Source organism: Amphiura filiformis, chromosome 5 (assembly GCF_039555335.1).
Source record: "Amphiura filiformis chromosome 5, Afil_fr2py, whole genome shotgun sequence".
In the NCBI taxonomy this organism is placed as follows: domain Eukaryota; kingdom Metazoa; phylum Echinodermata; class Ophiuroidea; order Amphilepidida; family Amphiuridae; genus Amphiura; species Amphiura filiformis.
Window position 1 is genome coordinate 27600369 of NC_092632.1, and position 21648 is coordinate 27622016.

Here is a 21648-nt window from a genome sequence, read left to right on the forward strand (position 1 = left end):
TGCTTGATTGGGTCACACATTACTGCCCTCTTCAATGTTTAGGCAAGTTCCATTTTAAAGCTAAATGATTCTTGTTTTTTTGTGTGATGTTAACAGGGGTTCTGTGGCCAATGTGATGGTGACTTCTTGCCGGGATAACATCTGCCGCCTGTGGGCTGAAACTGTACTGCCTGATAGTGGTATGATAGATACCAACACACAACATGCCAGTACTGCAGACAAGAAGAAAGAAATGATCAGACAGAAATCAAAACCACACTTCACTGTTGGTGTGAAAGGCAGGTCAGTAAAACAAAGAACAGTGTGTGTGGGTGTGCAAATGTGTTTGCTGGCAAATGAGGACATACATTGTATGGGTGTGGGGATGCACACATGTGGGCATTCTTGCAGGGGGGTATGTGCATGTGTGTAAATCCATGCTGGGGGGTGGGCGTGTGTGTAAATCCATGCCGGGGTGCATCTGTGTGTAGCTCTGTACCGGTGTTTATCTGTGTTGGTTTACATGTATAAAGTGTGGGGTATGGGTTAATCTGTGTGAGAAAGATAGGGTTGGGGTGGGTGCGTGGGTTTTTATTTGAGAGCGTAACTTTTCTGTGTACACCATTGTTGTAAGGGTGTGCATGTTCTAATAGTATGTGGTATTGTATTTGTTGAAGCTTAAACAATTTAGACAATAACATTTCTATACCTACATATTTGTTCACCATTTTCCCTTCATCTGTCCTCTTACAGGAGAAGAAAGCCATCTGAAGGTCACATAGCACCCTTACAAGAGAAGTCTGCATCCTCCCACCAGCATTCCAACATGGCCAGTATGTTAGAAGGACATCAAACCAATGGTCATAAAGCATTACCATTACACTTTCACATTGCAGCAACTATCAATCCAAACACAGGTTAGCATTAGCTCAAGTCTCAGTTCCAGGGTTATCAGTCCCAAAATATTTGTGTGACCCTTAAGGGTATCCGTAGGGAGAACACTTTGTTTTACGGCCAGGTCTGGCCAGGTGCATGTTTGTTCGCAGTCTACAGGTGTAACTAGGTTGTTGTATATTCTATAATTTTCCTGGTGTGTTAACTGTGATTACATCTAGACACCAGTTTATTTTTTATTTGAACGGGACCCTAATTTAATGAGAAAAACGCCGAAAAAGAGAGGCCCGGCAAAAGCCGATTTGCAGACAATTTTGTAGCTACAGACAGCTCGTATTCCATATAACAACTACGGAAACCAATCAGTGCCAGAAGTGTTGATTTATATTTCATCCACTTAGGTTTGGCTTAACCCACTAAAAGGTAAAACTTTAAGGCTGATCATTTTAATTATAAATGTAGTGTGTGTGTAAAAGTATATTTCTCAAAATGGAGGAGAGCGCCTATGACTATTGTCCGTTCTGTCTACATGGTCTATGATAATTGTTTTCTTACCGAAATATATTCACTTAACACAGATCACGGTTGCCAAACAAATGAGGGCAAACCGCGGGTCAAATCATTGAAAAAGTCGCCCAATATTTTTTTTTATCAACCGTTGGTTTCTATGAGATAAAAAACTACCAGAAGTCGCGTAAGCCAATGTTGAGAAGTTATGCAATATTTTTCTTAACCATCAATTGGTGTCTATAGGACAGGAAATTGTCGCGAGGAAAATCTTCAAAACTCATCCTATTGACCTAGGCCTATTACATCGCGGGTTTGGCAACCCTGCAATATATACAGTTATATAACATCGCACCGCATTGTGAGGTGAACGAACTGAATGTTGACATTGTATTCAGGATTTAAAACAAGAACTGTCTTTAAGCAGACAATGCGGTTGGTGTAAAACATAGCGTGTGATATCATGATATCAACTTCAAAATCTAAAAACAAAAGTAAGGAAATAATTTAGGGCAAAATAGATAAACAGCGTACAGCAGGTGCTATCTTGTCAATAACGATAAGAGGAACATGAAAAAAAACCCAGCAGAGAGCATGCACCCCAGTAAAGAGTTAAATAAAGCAAGGAAAATCATAATGTGCAGAAGGCCTACTTTTCGGATGATATTCACAGAAACAAAAATAAAGAACTAAAGATCTAAAAACAAAAGTAAAAAGAAAATGAGGGCGAAATAAATAAACAGCGTACAGCATGTGCTGACTTGTCAATAACGATAAGAGGAGCATGTACCTCAATAAAGAGTTTAAATAAAACAAGGAAAACCATAATGTGCAGAGGCCTACTTTTCGGATGATATTCACTGAAACAGAAAAAAGAAATAAGTTTAAAGAATTATATATTTTAAGATTAGATAATGAACAATCATACATAAAAATGTGACATGTGTCTGATGATATTTATACACTACGAACAAAAAATAAAGAACTACTTAACACGCGACATAAATAAATAGCCATATTTTATGAACGAACTGAATGTTGACATTGCGGACCAGGATTTGAAACAAGAACTGTTTTCAAAAAGAAAACGCGGTTGGTATAAAAACATAGCGTGTGATATCATGATATAAACTTCAAAATCTAAAAACACGAGTAAAGAAATAATTTAGGGGGAAATAAATAAACAGCGTACAGCAGGTGCTATCTTGTCAATAATGATAAGAGGAACATGAAAAAAACCAGCAGAGAGCATGCACCCCAGTAAAGAGTTAAATAAAGCAAGGCAAAATCATAATGTGCAGGAGGCCTACTTTTCGGATGATATTCACAGAAACAAAAATAAAGAACTACGTTAGAAAGTTTAAAAAATTATATAATTTGAAATTAAATAATGCAAAATCATACATAAAAATGTGACATGTGTCTGATGATAATTATACACTTGACCAAAAATTAAAAAATACTTAACACGCGACATAAATAAACAGCCATCTATCAAGAATGACAAGAGGAACATGAAAAAAACACCTAATATATGAGAGCATGCACCCCAATAAAGAATTGCTTTAAAATAAAACAATGAAAAATCATGACATGTGAAATGTAGCCTATGTTGATACACTTATAAAAAAAACACCTTATCTACCGATATTTCCACAGTTAAACATACTCAGTGATCACTTGTACTAAAACAAAAATAAAGAAATACTTCACAAATGATAAGAGGAACACATAAAAAATAAATAAGCGAGCATGTCCCAAAAAAGAATTAGTAAAAGATAAAATAATGATAAAACGTACAAGAAGGGGCAAAATATTTGTCTTAAAAAACTTATTAAATGCTCATTTGCTCTAAGATATTTAATGTTTGCAATTTATCATTTATTTATTATTTATCTAGGCTTATATATCTTTTATTTATTTATCTATTAATTTATCAATTTATTTCAATATCATTATTATTAAGTGCCTATTTATAATGATATTTAAATCTATCAACATTATGCTTACGTCATCCAGGAGTTATTATCCCACTTAAAAATCGCCATATAAACACAAATTAATAAAGAAATACCCAATGGGTGAAATATAAAGCATGATCTATCTTTTCAAGAATGAAAAGAGGATATAAAAATATAACAGAGCATGTCCTATAAACATGATAAAGAATTATTTAAAATCGTACAATGGCTAAAATCGCCAAAAACCGCCTGATTTTACATATCCTCTAGCGTTGGTTGTCAGTAGATTGCAGTCACTCCTCATCAAGTGTTGACAAAGACAACAGTGGTTGTTGAAACGTACACAGTAAGTGCATTTTCTTGGATCAGATACTACGAACTCTGGTTTACTATAGTTTACTCTACCGATCCTGATGAATTTGTTCAATCAATAACGATATCTGGGGGACCAATAAGCCAGATTCATTTAAAGATGCATTACATCATGACCAATTTTAGTTAGGCCAGAAATTGGCCTAACTCTCCATAGAATCCCGTGTTTAAAATGTTATCAGTAATCCAAAGACAGTAGTCCACTTGGGAAGCTAACAAACTGAGGGAGTACGGTGACTGAAAAGATTAGATGTGAAAATCTATCAATTGTGCACAAATAATAATCAGAGTTTTAAGCTTAAATGCAATAGCCACAGGGTTCGCAGGTTTTTGCCGCAGGTGGAAAAAAACGCGGTTTTAACCGTGGTTTTAACCACTTGGCACAAACAGTTTTTGCCAGTTTTTGCCGGCGAAAATGGCAAAAACTAAAAAAGTGATTTATAGTTCATTTTTTTCATCTCAAAACAAATTATTAAGTTACAAAAATAAGTTGCCGAGTGTAACAAGGCCAGATTTTGTAATTATAAGCAATATATTTAGAAATTAAAGGCATGCGTTTTCATTGCTCAAGTGCATTTAATCGAAATGTGGCATGTATCAAATTCAAAACTTTTTCATTTTAAGGACTTGATGAGACAAAACATATGTTGAATGATTCGTTGAAAGATGTGTGTTACTGTTTATGAGCTTTCTGTGTCACTTTTAATATTTGAGTGACTATGTGTGAGTTTTTTCCATTTTTGCCGGTTTAAACCGGGCAAAAACTGGCAAAACAGTTTTTGCCAGGTTTTTGCCACTTTGCCGGCAAAAACAGGTTTTTGCCACTTTGCCGGCAAAAACAGGTTTTTGCCGGCAAAAACCGAACCCTGAATAGCCAGAAGCACAATTGGCAAGTGGAGTACGGAGAAGTCTAGCTACACCCTGGAAGGAAAAAAAACATGACTTAATCAATAATGACAACAATATGACTTAATGTAATACATTAGAAAAGGCTTAAAAGGAAACTATTAGGCCCTGATTCATATTTAATCCTCATTTAGGCCTGTAAATTAGATTGTCTGTGTAAATTTAGCAGGATCCGACTTTTTATGACGACTTTCAAAATGTGTTACATTTCAGAAACACCAAGCTGTTTGTGAGGTGGCGTTAGCTGTATGGGTTATCCCGGCCCCTGTCTGTACAGAAAGTCAGTGGGGGTTATTTACTGGTGTGCACCCTAAAAGGCCCTTGTCATAACCAATGGTGGCGGCATGATTTTTCCCGTGCATGAGGGTTTAGGCCAAATTAAATTATATGTCTAAACTTGAGGTTGCATGTGTAAAACATGGTCTTTTTTTAACGCATGTTTGGGGTATTGAAATGATATTTTTTGGCTTGCACAATCATGGTAAAGATCCATGTCATACATAAGAGATTATAGGACATACAATACTTGGTAGGCCTAATGATAATGCGTAAACTTTGTACCTGTTAGGGAACTGAAATCAGACTGAAAACACAAACGTCATGGGAGGCTCTGTCTCACCAGTTGCATTTACAAGGCCCTTGTTATAACCAGTGGTGGCGGATGATTTTTTTCTGGGGGGGGGAAGGGTCACACAAGGTTCTGAACAGAAACGTCACATACGGACCAACCCACACTACCGAGAACCGCGAATGCCGAGAACCGCGAAAGCCGAGAACCGCTCTAGTTGTTATTAATTTTAGTGCAATTAGGTGATTTATGGAAATTTTTACTTCAATTTTTACACTATCCTGCCTACAGAATTAATTGGTAAAGAGAAAGATATTGTGTGACTTTACAAAACTGGCTACCATTGTTTTGTCAGTTTCCTGTCACATAAAAATTAATAGAAAAAACTAAGTAATTCATTCAAAGGGCTTCATCAGTGGTTTGGTTTGTCCCCTTAGGTTAATTGTTAAACCATTTGATACAGCAATTTGTGAGTCCTTCATTGTTTGCATTTGAACTGTAACAAAACATTTATTGTTTTGATAGTAACCAAGCGGTTTCAGGATTTTTGTTTGAAATTCTCAATCACACCCCTGGAACCAATATTTGGTCCTCTCTGTAAGCACTTCAGGAACATCTTTATGAAAAAATACATTGTAGTTAAATACAGAGCATAAATATGTTTAGTATTAACCCAAGAAAATTGACTCAAAGTAAAATATTTTCTGTGTAAATTTCTGTCAAACTGTCAATTCTACCATTTACAAAAAAAAAAAAAAAAAAAAAAAGGAAGAAAGAAAATGGGGCTTCTACTGAATGTATAATGTATGTGTGTGGGAGATAATGGGGCATTGTTGTTTCTAGATATTCCCTAGAAAAGAATTAATTCGCAGACATGCAACATTGTAGCGATCGAGTATAATGCTTCCGCCTGGGAGGTAAAACGGATGTTTTGTAAGGTGAAATTGGGGCATAGTTATGCTTGCGAGCTAAAAAGAAATGTTAGAAACAGAGTTAAGTTTTATCATGTTAATGCATTGTGTGCTTTAGAATATTCACATTAGTGCTGCTTTATTGGTGCTACTTTCAAGATTTCTAATCCAATCAAATTCAGTTATTCATTATATGTGCCATGTAAGGTTTGTAAATGATGATTAGGGAAAATGTGAAAACCCAATAAAGGGCAAAGGTATTTATAGGCTTCCAACCTTTAATTTGAACAGTTTAAAATGATCTGAAGAACACATGGAACTTTAAATGTTGGAAATGTTTCAAGTAAAATTACTTTTGTATGTTATGTTGGTATATTTCCAATAGCATTGAGTAATTTGTAATTATTGTATGGTAACAACAACTATTGTATTGCTCCTTGTCATTTCCCCCAATTTGTGGGTTGAAATATACCAAGTTTGTAGAAAATCAATAATGATATTACATTATCTCAGCATTTTCTTGTTGGTGACATGATATTTTTGACTGAGGTATCAACTATTCACTGAGGCATTCAAATGTATTTATATTTATTCATATTTATTATTCATTTTGATCCTGTATAACATAACGTTATTCTACAATTGATTTGTAGCTCTAGCTGTGACATCATAAAGACACATAATAAATTCATGGCCCATTTTGTCAACACCCGATGAACAGCTGGTGTGTGTTTGACTTAGCCAACTCATTGCATTATACATGAAGTGATTTGAGCATTAACTGCTACTTATGGAAATTAAAGAAATGTATTCAATATTTCTGTTCATTATATGTGTTCATTTCCATTTATATATTGTTTAAAAAACAAAATATGAAGAAGTAACAAAAAAAATGTGTAATTTGAGCAGCAGATATCTTATTTTTTTTATACTTTCTTTGGAATGAGTGAACAAAATAAATGGTGTTCACTTGCATGGTGCACTCTTCCCTATATGGTTGGTCGTTATAGACTCATTAGACTGATACTGAATTAAAACTTCTCGGCAATTTATAATGTAATGAAGTGTATCGAATTGATTTCATTTGGTTTATCTATGTCTACAATACATATTGTATAAAGCGAGTGGGATGGCCATATTTTTCCAGTTTTAGCCATTTAACTAAAAAACCACCCATTTAACTAAAAAAAAACCAAAGAGTATTTCTTAATATTAATGCATTGATTTCATAAGAAATGAGCCAAGGAAACCATTAATTCCATTAATATTTCAATATGTCTTGCGATTCTTGAGTTCAGGTCAATAATATATCAAGACGAAAGTTTTGGGTGTTTTTCCCTTCCGAGAAATATCATGCATATGGGGCGGAAATGACACCCATTATATCAAGCCTTGGATCTACTTTATAGGATCCATACTATTCTTCTTGTGTGTCAGCTTTATTTGTCTCAATATTTGAGTACAAACTCTGCTAGGTCATGCTCACGTCCAACCCGCCTTAAAAATGAGTTCCTTCAGTATTCTTCCAATGAATATACCATGAAGTTTTTGACTTAGACTGTAGCTACTACTCAAACATTAAGCTGGTATATGTTACAATATTAAGTGAACTTCGCTTGTATCAGTAATACAATGTCTAACTAAAATGTATTGGATTCAAATTCTAACAGACATTCCACTGCTACCGGCAATCGGCACAATGTCAAAGGGCAATGCACCCAACTTTGTGGTGAACTGGCTGAATAACAAAGAGCTGCAGTACACGTTAGCGGCAGAGACACTGCTCCAGACCGGAAAGGCTGATAGCGATACAGACTTAGAGGATCAAGAGTCTGTATCAGATGACTCTAACTCAGAGGCAGATGATGGTAAGTAGATGTTGGTGTATACTTGCTTGGGATATTTAGAATTACAAAAAATATATCTAAATGGTATGGATGTGATTTTTACAAGACTTTAGATTTTCATTTATTCTCAATTGATTGGATACAGTTTGCCCACATGTCTAACATCACATATTTAGTGGTAGATAGATTTAGTATAATATCTGATGGATTTTGTTATGAGAATGTACCTTGCTTGAATATAATATCAATCTTGATTGTTCAATGTAGGATTTATATATATACCAGTGTAATATCGTTTTTGATTTGAAAAATTGATTATTCAGCAGCGAGTGAAATCAAAAAAGCAATGGGCTATTCCAATTGAAATCCATACACCCACTATGGAAGACATGACCTTGATTTCTCACACAACGGGTGTAAACACTCCCTGTGTGGAAGATTAAGGTCATGGGGGTGTATGGATTTCAACTGGAATAGCCCAACATGCTGTATTTGGCTTTCAATCACTTGGCAGTTGTTTTGGATTGACCAGCAATTGATTACAAATAATAGAACATTAAAGGTTCTGGTATCACATCAATATTAATATCATAAGGAGTAAAGGTTTTATGAAGCAATTTTTTCAAGTGTAGGACATGGAAGAAGAGATATGGAAGTTAGAATATATGTTTTAATAAATATGGCTTAATATAACGCTTTACTTTTGATTCCAGAAAAATACACTTATTTTTTTTTGATCAAAAAAATCCTGTTTTGCCAAATGAAATATAGCTAAAACCCTAATCCTTCTGTTAGTACTTAAAATTAGTAACAATTTCATCTTTGACCAATTTGTGGGAAAATGAGCCAAAAACATGCGAGTTTGCAGGTTTTCTTGTTATGTTTTGCAAAACCTTGCTTTCATCTTATTTTTTTTAAACAAAGTATTTTATTTTTTGTCATGATCTACACACAGATTTGCAGGAAAGCAGTGAGACTTCACAGACTTTGTCAACAACGCAAGAGGAAGAGCCAAAACCACCTGGTAAGAGCATATTACGAGGGGGTATCCAAAGGTTTTTGACATCACCAAGAAGCGAAGAAGCTATATCGATGAAATTTTGTCATTGCAATTACTGGTCCTTCTGTACATTATGGTCCAAAAATGGTCTCATAAGTATGTTTACTTTCTTTAGTTTGGAAATTCCTTTTTCAAAAAGCAACAGTGCCATATGATGGGCAATCATCACCGTAGATAGCTTTCATTTCATCATAGATTTTCTGAGCAGTGTAGGCCTAACCCTTCAAATGCAGGAACTTAATGACGCTGCGTGCCTCAAGTTGCACCATTTTACAGGTTATGCGCCTACTGCCCATCTAGCGCCACCTGTAAAAAAAAGTAAACATACTTATGAGACCATTTTTGGACCATAATGTACAGAAGGACCAGTAATTACACTGACAAAATTTCATCGATATAGCTCCTTCGCTTCTGGGTGATGTCAAAAACTTTTGGATACCCCCTCGTACTCTCTCAATTACTGTAAAAGTGGAAATTATTGCGCCACATTTATTCTTGTACTTTTTGCGTTTCAAGCAGCTACCGTGAAAATAACAATGAACAAATATATTCCTTTTGTGTATAGATTGTTTATTTAAAAACAAATGGCTCAAAACTGACATAGTGCAAAAAAGCTGGGTTTATGAACCATGAAATAATTCCGACCTTTGGAGGAGATATTAAGCTGTCGGTCCTGTGTACAGAAGAGCCATACCTGTACAATGTAGCTCACAGTCAGTTTTGAGAAGTGTTAACCCCTGACTGTTCCCAACCCATCCCAGTATTTAAATGGACCCCAACGGTTATCATAGGCAGCGGAAGTGGGTGGGGACACCCCCCTAAATTTTTGCAAGGGGATTCCCCTTAAATCATAATAGAAGAAAAAATTAAGCAATAATTGCTCTGTGCATCTTCCTCTTTAGCACGAAAAACACTTTGTTTGGCCCAAATAGGGTAAAAGTGCAAAATTATGAATGCAGCTGCCCATCAAATAGCAAAGCACACCTTCATTTATGGCTTGCAAAAAAAGTCCCAGTAACACTGGAACAGAATATGCTCGTCCTCCGATCCCCCCTAAATTTTAATCCTTCCGCCACCACTGAGGGTTATCAAATCAAATTTGAAAAAAAACCACATGTTACAAAGGTTAATGCTTATCTTCTCTCCATATTACTGTGCTTTTTAGAATCAACTCCTGCACCAGCCTCTGGACGTTTGACTCCACCAGAACTCCTCAAAGTAGATGAGGAAGCACCTCGAGGTGATGCCTCAAACAACAAAGCTCTCAAACGACCTACTACCCTTGGATCCATACCATCGGAGCAGCAGATCACCAGTTTCAGCAGAATGACAAATACACCAATGCAGAGACTACAGAAGAAGTTCGACAATCTGATGCGGGAATGGCACCAGAGTCCTGACATGATGTACAGTATTCATCCAATAGATGGGTCTTTCCTCTTGTGGTTAGTGGACTGGATTGATGAGCATATACCAGGCGTGCATCGCCAACCTCAAGTTAGCTTTTCTTGTAGAATACCGCATGCTTTCCCAATATACGATGCCACTTCGCTTTGTGCTAACATTGTGTTATACCGTAGCAATCTGACTATAGATCCCAGAGCAGCAAACCGCAGGAAACCAGATATTCCCACATTTAAGAGAGAGAATCGAGGAATGACACCAAGCTTCAGTTTTTCACAGAGGTTGGGTCAAGTGCCAGCTGGAGTGAATATCTATGCATTTACCCCACGGGTATCCATGTTGTCGAAGCATTCCAACGGTACGCTGAATCAGTGGGAGATAAGCTTCTCAGAGAGGTCCAAGTTTCAAACCGTTCTCAATTTAGCCCATGTGCAGCGTTGCTGTGGGCATCGTTTCCAACTCAATGATCTTCAGTGTCACCCTGTACTGCCCCTCTTGCTAACCACATCTCATCACAATATTCCAAAAGTAGAAGTTGATCCTGAAATAGTCGCAGGTCGCAACCGAAGAGTGTCAGTGGCGGCTAGAAGGACTTCTGTAGCTCTCGGAATCGGGACAGCAAGCCCCTCATCCCCAGGTATGAGGCGGTCAAGCTCAATCAATCTCTTTGGCAAGAGCTTGTTATCTGAGAGCGACCATCAGAAACTATCTTCACTGTACAACTCGGCAATGGAAGGAACAGTTCCAGATGACAAAGAAAAAGAAGAAATAGTCATTCCCGATGCAATAATGGAGAAATTGAACACTGAAATGAACTGGCCGGACATGAGTGCCCCAACTGGGCTATGTAGTGAACTTATCTTGTGGAGAGTCTTCCCGGTCGGACCTCTGAGTAAGTCCGGCGGTGTCTCAGAGCTATCTAGAATCAACTCACCATTCATCTCAGCCTTTGCTCACGTAGCTTGGTTGCCAGGATTACTGCCTAGCTCGTGTTTGGGGACCGTGTCCAACTCGCCTAGTGCATGTTTTGTAGCATCTGATGGTTACAGCCTGAGGTTATTCCAAGCTGTGATTGATGCCAGGACCCTTCTGACAGAGGTAACACCAAACACAGATCAGCTTGAGGTGAGTCAATGCTTCATAGAATTGTAATAATAAAGATAAGTTGCAATGTAGAACCTGATTTAACACAGCCTAAAGCTAATACTATTAAGAAAAGTGCACCATAATTGGCGTTTAACTCTTTTAAATTTAAATTTTATATGATGTTGATCTAACCCCAATTTATATTTATGATATATTTTGAGATTTCAACTTTGCTCTGTTTATTATACTGATTGATGCTGTGCATACAGGCAACCAAATATAATCCAAAATATGTCATCAAATTCGCTCTCCAAATCACTTGAATTGCTTTTATCGGATGCATTCATTTTTTCATCATTATTAAATATCTGCACCATTAATTTTGGCAGAAGACTCGTTTTGGATGGCTTTTTTTGTGATTTTTTACATTAAAATGCTCAGAAATGGTTATACACTTCATTTAAACACTAAGGCCCTGTATATATATGCCGCAATATGCCACAATAAGAATCTTGTACTGTATTGTGGATGTTTAATTTTTGAGAAATATAAATTAAAGGCATAGGAAGGAAAAAAATCATTAAATATAAACTTGCAAAGGATTAAAGAAAATATCTACTTTTTATGCGTTTTGATATTTGATTATGATCTGCAGAATATTCTTTATTTTATGGAGAAATGGGTAATTACATAACTGCAATTTTGATGAAGACATGATTTAATAGTCACTCAAAGTACTTAAAAAGATTGTTGATGAGTGACTATACAATGACATAATGTAATTGTCAAGTCTTCAGCATATATGAGTATTTACCTTGAATGTGTAATATGTGGAATACCATTTTGTGTTTGCTCGAGATGATATCTCAGTCTACACTTGCCTATAACTGGGCCATTGGGGCGTGTAATTGTCTGTGATATGAAAGAGAATTGTCTGATCCAAAACAAAACTTGCCCAATTGAATTTTTTGAGCGACTGTTTATCATATGGACCAGACAATATTTGGATTGAAATCTAGAACATTGTTTTATCAGCGTTTGCAATAAATACAAGGCTTAACCTAGTAACAATATTGAATGCAACGTATCCCAGATATATTACTCAATGCATTATGAGGATGGATTCAACGATGTAGCTTGCTTTAAATAGGACTTTTAAGTGCACATTATATGGAACTAATGAAAGAGGTTAGCTATTGAGTATCAAGTACATTTGGTGGCAAAACCGTTGCTAAGCAGTAACACAGTACGAATACATGTTACAGTCAATTAAAGGGTCGGCAGCTGCTGACCCCACATTTGCTTACAGCATTTGTGTTGTGTAATTGCAGTAGAGATATACTTACAGTATAAGGCTGCCATGTGTTTTATATAAGAAATACTGCCGTATAAGGCAGCCATGTAAGCAATAAAGGATTGTGCAATATCAATGAATATAATATTGTAAGTTTGAAAGAATTTGAGCAGAGAACATCAGACTTGATTGTGATTTGGTTATAGATTAATCAAAGAATGCATATTTATCCCTCCAGGGTAATAGAATTATATTTTTTTTTTAAACAATCAAAAACTTTTCCAAGATCTTGAGATGGATCTTCAGATGACTAATTTACCCAGCAATCACATGAAGACTTGAATAGCAAACTGTTCAAGGATTTAGCATTTGGAACTTTATTTATCTATTCATTCACACCCCAAAGTAGATAAAAAAAGAAAAAAAAAAAAAAAAGAGTGTGATAATTTATAGTGCACTACGCACAGGAACAATGGCTAGACCTTGATCCACAAGCCTCGGCATACTTTACAGGTTGTCGCTGACACTACAGCCCACTTCATTTCATAAACCATGTAACAACAACTGGCGGACTTTGCTGCTTAAAAGCGCACACCTCAGACATTCCACAATTTACCTTCGCAGCCAGGATCAGCTCCTCAAGTTTAGTATTGGTTACAACAAGACAATTAGGAGTAAGTTTTTTGTTCAGAGGAATTTCAAGCTAACTTAATTTTTCCACAAGAGCATACTTATTACTAAACCACCGCCAGGGATCGAACCGCAACCTCTTGCACCATAGATGGACGCCTTATCAATTGATCTAACTTGATTGCATTAGGATTGTAATCACCCAAAATATCAGTTGACAGATTTGTCTGTATTGTAATTCTAACAGCTGATTTTTTTTTAATATGCTATCACATTAATTTCTTTACAAGAATACCAAATAGCCAGAAGTTATTTATAACAGTGATAACACTCTACAAACTTTTTATTTTTTTCTAGGGTTACTTGAGCAGCAGTTCCCCATTGACTCAGTACATCCACCCAGAATCTGCAGAGACACCTCCAGAGGGCAAGCCAAGCATCATCAGCCTGCAATCCACAGCCAGGCCTGGATGTATCATTGAGCTAGATGTGATGTCAAATGCCAAACAGGTAGGTTTTGTATAGGAGGTACAGCAGACATCTTAGATATTAGCCTACATACTGTAAAGGCAGATGGTGATGGTCATTTGAATAAAATATCCTACCAAGAGTTTTTACTGATTGTTAATCCTATTAGATTTTATTAAAGGTCCATAACCCGATCAACAGCATCATCCCAATCAATTAGTATGAATGTGTAGGCCTACTGGGGCAAACTGGTTGTCAGCCGGGTTATCAGGACATACATGAACGGGAATATGGCACATGTCGTTTGCCAGACCAGAATGTAGTTCACGCGTACCAACATGCGGAAAAATGTTCTTGTTTTTTCACATAGCTGCATAAAGGGCATGATATTTTACATTGCATGTAAGTTTGAAGATATATCCAAAACCAATAGGGTACCCCTTTAACTACACACTACATAATTATTTTTACATCATGTTTTTCAGAACTGGCAAAATGTGCAGTTGATGCATGTGTTCCAACAGCACTTCATCACCGGCAAGAAGTCTCAATCTCCATTCTCTGTGAACACGGCAGACCCATCTTCCAAACCTCCGACTGGGTTTGGAGAGAAGTTCTACTTAGTGGTGATGGAACGCAAAGATAGCAGGCAGTCTGTAATGCACATGTGGTATATTCAACTGGAGACTCAGATCACCACAGTACCAGGTAAGGTGGCTGGGCATTGTCACTATTTCTACATACAGATGAATAAGATATTTTGATTTGGGAGAGAGTGAACGGTTAACCAACCCAAAGTGTTTCTTGTGCATCATGTGTTACCCCATTAACTACTTACAGTGGGAAATTTTCGTCATTTAATTTTGCGCTTTTTGTAATTAATTTTGGAACCACAAATTTAAAAGCGTGACCGTAAAAGTATTTTGTACCCATAGGCTTTAATGTGTAACTGTTTGTAATCAGAATATTAGAAACTGCAAAACTTCCAAATAGTTCAAAGTGCAAAAAAAGGTGAAAATATCACGCTTTACAATACTTTATATATTTTGATACCTTAATGCAATACCATTCAACAGAAGAAAAGATGGATACGTATGATATTCTCTCTAATTAACTCCCTGGGAACATTGCATTTTCCACATTTTAGATACCACATTTTCCAATAAAAATGGGTTTGTGTAATTTAAAAGAAATAAGTACAACAACGATTTCTATTGAAAATATTGCTACTACCTCCTTGGAGTACTGTGCTCCATGCACAAAAAGGATCAGCGAGCACACCCAATATCAGATATTCTTATTCAATGGGTGCGTCTTGTAAAGAATTCACGTAATTTGATTGGTTTTGGTGTATAATATCTCATAATAGTTGATAGTGATATTAGTCAGGGCGCACGCCGCCACGCAACTGCGGCACGCTCGTTGCTCCTCAATGATCGCGCGATAATGCGTTCGCGTAATACATGCGCGAGAACTAAGAACGCGATTCGGCGGCTTAGATGTTCGTGATGGTTTCGTTCATTTAAAACAACAGGGACGTCCTTACAAAAGTAACTTTATTTTTTTTTCTAAAAAAGGGCAGTTTTTCTCGCAAAAATTACATTAAAACTGAATAAGAATGAGAATAAATGATAGATTTTGTCTTTTGCCTATCAATATCGTGTCATAATGGATGGGCTGGCCAATATTTTTTATCGTAGTGGATACCGGCTATGGTCTAATCATATTGGCCAGCCCATCCATTGTGACACGATATTGGATAGGCAAAAGACAAAATCCTATCATTTATTCTCTAATTGATTACTTAGATTTTGATGTGATTACATAGATTTTTGATGTAAACAGTTTTGTTATTTCAAAAATCTATCATATTATATGAAAGCTATCTCTGCTATAATTGGCAATTTACTGGATGGGTTATGGATGGATTTGTAAATTTCAAGCCATCAATCTGACAAAAAGTTGGGTATCTGCATCATATTGTCTGCATTTAAGCAACATTTTGTATTGAAAAAGAGTGGGTGTTTTGTAGAGGGTCTTAGTTTGGGAGAATGTGGATTTGATTAATTACTGGCAAAAAGAGCTTCAAAAGGGCAGACTTTTCCTCTTATATAACTGATGCAGCACATCAAAAGGCGGGGGGCGGGGGCTTTGCGGCAAAGTGCTTAGTGCCTTGATCAATTTTAGCAAATAAGATGTCAATTTGATACTTGCAAAATGCTTTCAGAGCAGACATACTGAACTCAAAATTGACTTCACCTGCAAAGTCCCTATTTTAGATGTGCTACATCACATATGTGTCCATCTGCCACAAATGGGATGTAATGTTGGCAGAGCTTGTTTTGAGATATGGTCCATTAAACCTCTCAAAAAACAGTAGAAAACAAAGATTCTCCAACTCTCACTGATTATTACTGCCTTGCAAACAAGCAACAGGAAGGTGTGATATTCAATATAAAGTTTATTTTGAGGAAAATTGAAAATAAGCTTTAAAAAGATCTTTTATATGGTGATAATTGCTTAGTAAATAGTCACTCAAATATTCAATAATCCTCGAGATTCCTTTATTTCATATTGCATTTTGTTGAATTATTGAGCTATTTCTCTGAATAGGCCCTGGAGACTTTGCACCTGGTTCGTGGTGGAAGGTCACATATAAGGCGTGTTTTGTAAATCAAGTAACAATTAATTTTTCTCTTTGTTCAGCCCCCAGAGAAACACGAGAAAATGAAGAGAGTGAAATAGTTGCTGACTCATCACCAGAGTCATCTGAAGCAGAGGGCCCAATGCAATATGAACCCCCAGTAAATGTTCCACAAGTTACTACAAAACTGAAGACGTACTCACGCAAAGTCTGCATGCAGAAGCTGGAGTTGCCACATGGAGTGGAGGTAATAAGTGCAACGCCAGCAGCTGGGCATCTCAGCTCATCTACCATCTATCCGGCGTGCAATGCTCCATATCTGATATCCACCGCATGCTCCGATGGCAAGCTTAGATTCTGGCAGTGTGAGATTGCTGAAGGTGGCGTTAACGTCTGCTTGATGGATGAGATGGAACCGGATATGGCAAGCTCCGAATCGGGAACCTTTGAAGACGATGACGAACAATTTGTTGACAAGGAGTGTGCTCTGGCTTCATATAAGTGGGATGAATGGAAGCTATTGATTCACGAGGATACAAGTAGTGCAGTAGAGGTGCCAGGCAGACCCATAGCACTCTCCTGTGCATACAATGGTCGTTTAGCGCCTGTGTATAGAAGTGATATGAGTGCCCTCTAGATCCAAAGTTCCTTTGCAGGTGATCATCTTTGAATGTGAATCTACAGGGGCTCAGAATGGATGATTGAAGACAAGCTCAATCTTGGCACCTTGGATTTAGACTATCTCAGGAGTGGAGGAGCATTAGGGAGTTTGGAAGCAGAAAGTGTCAACTACAAGATCATGAAAAGAAGTTCAAAAGTTGAAGATTTCTTGGGTATTCAGGAGGTCTCGGCAGAGTCGCCTTCTGCCCTAGATCTTGCTAATCCACATGTTAAACAACCAGTCAACAATGTTGTGCTCTCACCAACAAAACGCCCAAGGAACTTGCCAGTACAGATAGCCTGGGTGTCCAAAGAAGACGGTACTCACATTCTAACCATCGGTATGGGAATGAAGGTCACCATCTTTGCTCCGGTGCTTGGGAACAGAGCTGGTGTGGACAATGACAACGAGGTATCAGGTGAAACTTGTCTGTTTGTTCCACCTAGCGTAGGATCGACATTACTAGCCAAAGAGGAAACCAAGCCAAAGTGGACAGCTCTCCTTACCATCAACCTCACTACTGTTGACGGTATCCGCCACATAGCAAGATGCTGTCATGGGTTAGAGCTGGAATCCTTGTGGTAGGATTAGCCAATGAAATGCATGTGTATTCTCAATGGAAGCAAGAAGAATCGAGTATTACAAATAAGAAGCTTAACAATAAGCAATTTGGGAAAGAAGAACCAAGTCGTAATGAAGAAGGTGGCCTATCTGTCAATCTCTTGACCGTACCTATGACCAAAACTGATCGTGAACAGTCTGTCACAGACATGTCGGCGTTAATCAAAAACGAAGATGATTTGGATGAATTTGGTGAAGAAGATGTGACCTTTGACCCAGGCTTGTTTGACCTGTCTTACAAAGCATGCCCTGTCCTTCCTCAGTATCACCCAAAGCAGTTGACGGAACTGATGAACTGTGGAAAGTTCCGGCGTGTTAAGGCCATACTTGCTCACCTGGTGCGTTGCATCGCAGGTGAGGGCGCTGTAAAACGAGCAGTCGTTGGTGATGGAGAGGAAGAGAATCCTGAAACAACAACAACTTCCAGTAGCCTAAGGCGTGTATTGTCACTCAGCACAAGCCCTGTTGAAGGAGGTATCGATGAAGCAGACACCAAACTAGACTACATCGAATTGGCTTCCATCCCTCCATTGCCCTTGTATGCACTACTAAATGCAGATAAAGAAGCCCCAAAAGCAGTAGCACAAGAAACAACCACAACCAAGAGGAAAAGAACGCCTACCATTACAAGAGCCGGCACCATTACCCAACCTCCGGAGGAAGCCAGTCAAGATTACACCAGCTTGTTCTCAACTAGCGTGGATTTCAATTTATCGACGTCACCGACGTTTGACGTCAACGCAGATATCAGTCCGCGAGAGAACATGATGTCAGTGATGCACAAGCTATCGGATCCAACATACTTTGGAGTGGCTCAAGCAAGACTTTTGACCAATTACCTGACTCATATGCATCTGCCTGGGCTGACCAGTCTTGACCAGATGCACCTGCTGGCTCTGGCTGATACAGTGGCATCTACAAAGACTGAAATAACTACTCATAGTGCTGGAGTGACAGGTTAGTGGCCAATTTAGTATGCATGTGTGCAATATTGCCTTACTAGGGAATTTTGTACTTTTACTTCTTGAGTAATGTAGCAAGCATGCTTTTATAATGTGGTTCTAATAAGGATTATTTTAATTTTAAATGTAGAGGTGTGGGTATGATTCTAACATGGGTATGATTTGTTTTGGGTGTTTATTTTCAAATTATTATCACTATGGCCTGTAATTGGTTACAATAGTGTATGATATGGACCGTAAAAATGCAGAGTCACTTGGAAACCTCTGGTTCACTGTAATATTCATGCCACTTTTCAGGACTTTAGCTTCTCAAGTACAAAAAGTGTAGACAATATCCTCCAGGTTTGTCGTAATTGTATACAGGCTGTATCAAAATGATTGGTACCCATCAATTTTGATGTTTATTGAAAAGCCTGCCTCTTCCAAATACAACATTGGAATTAATCTAGAAATTATGTGGATCCTATGTTGAATTTTGATGTGTCAGACTCATCCATTATGAATGAAAGCTGATGGATACCAATCAATTTGATACAGCTTGTATCTGCTATATAAGTACAGACTTGTATGCATAGTGAATTATTCCTGATTGAAAAATATTTTCCTGTTTTGCCAAATGAAACATTGCCCCCTCCTAATCCTTTTGCTGGAACTAACTGACAATGAAAGTCAAAATTTGGCTTTTTTTTTTAAAATTCCATATAAATATGGTGTGTAAATTTAATCAAAATGAATGGGTACTGTGCATAATGCAGCCCTGATTACTAGCCACTTCTTATATCTGATGAGTAAACTTAGAAATGAAATTCTTCAGTTAACTGCTGAATTCTTTGCAATTGTTGACAGCTTTTAAAAACTATTTAGGATATCCTGCAAGGGTCATAGAGATGGTGGTATGTTACAGTACAGCCAAAAAATATCTTGTGCTTGGATTAGGTTTTTATGTCCCGACCGGCACAGATTTTGCGTTTTAGGACATTTTTTTAAATTTTTTTACTAAATTCATGTAAAATTTGCTATTTTTTGACCAAAATTTATTGATTTTGATTGAAAATTTTAAAATATTTTTTTCTTTTTCTTTGCAAGTGAAAAAAAAATTCTAATGCGCAAAAGTAGCCATCAAAAATGAAATGCGTGCACACTACGGGAAACAAACTTTTTTTTTAGACTTACCATAATAAATTATATCAACAAATAGTCAATTCAAACTGTACTGTTGGTTTGTTCTCCTAAGCACATCATCAATTGAAATACACTGAAGGATTTCTACATATCCTTTAACATCAGAGAAGGTATCTTACACTTCCCACAATGCATTATTTCTTCCTGTACTGATTTGCTATTTAGTGCAACATGGGTTGATAGTGACAAAATACCTCAGTTAATAATAGAGCTTATTCAGATCTTGCAATTGAGTTATTTGTCGTCACTATTGATCTAAAGTCTGCACAAAAAGTAACTCAGCTGTTATAAATCGCCTATAGATTCAGAACTAATAATTGTTTTCACAATATTTCAACATAAAAAGAAGGATGATTTATTTACGCGCATTTTGATACCCCATTTGTCCAATTTTGTTCAATATTGACAATACAGCAGTGATTTGAAAGAAAAATACCCACATTTAAAAGTTGCAGTTATTTGTATTGATTTGAAGTAAGCGCGAAGATAATGGCGGGCTTTACGTGTTTACAGTGCTGGCATTATAACCATTGATCACTGTAAACTGCAACTTTTAAATTCGGGTATTTTTCTGTAAAAGCACTACTGTGTTGTTAATATTGAACGACATTTGACTTAATGGGGTATCAAAATGCGTAAATAAATCATCCTTTCTCTATGTTGAAATATTGTGAAAACAATTATTAGTTCTGAATCTATATGCTTATTTATAACAGCTGAGTTACTTTTTTGTGCAGACTTTATGTTGAACTGAATAGCAAATCAGTACAGGGAATGCATTGTAGGAAGTGTAAGATATCTTCTGCTTCATATTGCTTCATTCTCTTTCTTTATTCTTCAAAGTATAGCATGACTCTATATGATGGTATGTATGTGTGTGTTTGTCTCTTTTTCTTACAATCTATCAGGTACATTGGTAGGTAGGGATGGAGCAGGCTATGCTGCCAGTACTGGGACTCCTGATGCTGCTCATGCAGGTATGCATGCTATATCTTGATCAGCTTAGTGTAGATTACAAGTTTTGTCTTGGCATGAATATTGGTTAATGATTTAGAAATAAGTTGGATATTGTTAATAGAAATAGAATTCCTCAATTCATGTGTGAAGTATGTGGGTGTGTACTTGTAATCACTTTCAAACGGGGACATTCGTATGGACTTAACATTCCAATGGGGGAGCTCCTGGTAACAGGGGACCATCCCCACATGCTGCAATATTATAAAGTTGCATTTCAGATTACGTTCCTTATCGGTGATAAAAATCAGTCCCCGGTTGGTGAGTATGTCATAAAATATTGTATAATTTGTGTATGTCCCCTGATAACTGGTGAAAGTCAGAAAGTAACCAAGGATATCTGTGATTACCTGATCATCAATAACATAAAAATGCTATTACGAGCTGACCTCATGTGGTTATGTAATGCCATGGTAAGTAAGTTAAGTGTGATTTCATGTTTGTGAAGAGTATCATTCATGTTATGGTGACTGACTGTCCTTGTTTGGTGTTGATAACATGTAGTAAGGCGTATGTGGTTCCGGTCAAACAAGGATGTTAATATGAAACTTAACATTCTAGCCGTGGACATTACTGCAACAGGGGACTGTCCCTGTTTAGCTGACAAGTGCAAAAGACATCAAACAGCTGAACTCATTTGGGAGTATGTCCTCTATATTTGATGATATAAAAATCAG

The 21648-nt window shown here is 37.1% G+C and overlaps 1 protein-coding gene across 1 annotated transcript in view; it reads left to right on the top strand.

Moving 5' to 3' along the window:
- LOC140152902 (dmX-like protein 2) overlaps positions 1–21648 on the top strand; it is a 192556-nt gene that overhangs the window by 96551 nt on the left and 74357 nt on the right. The window contains 12 exon segments of the mRNA XM_072175438.1: positions 97–282; positions 733–896; positions 7769–7966; positions 8901–8969; positions 10171–11534; positions 13777–13929; positions 14373–14595; positions 16594–17161; positions 17163–17212; positions 17215–17721; positions 17724–18770; positions 20866–20934. Coding sequence (XP_072031539.1) covers positions 97–282; positions 733–896; positions 7769–7966; positions 8901–8969; positions 10171–11534; positions 13777–13929; positions 14373–14595; positions 16594–17161; positions 17163–17212; positions 17215–17721; positions 17724–18770; positions 20866–20934 — 4598 coding nt within the window.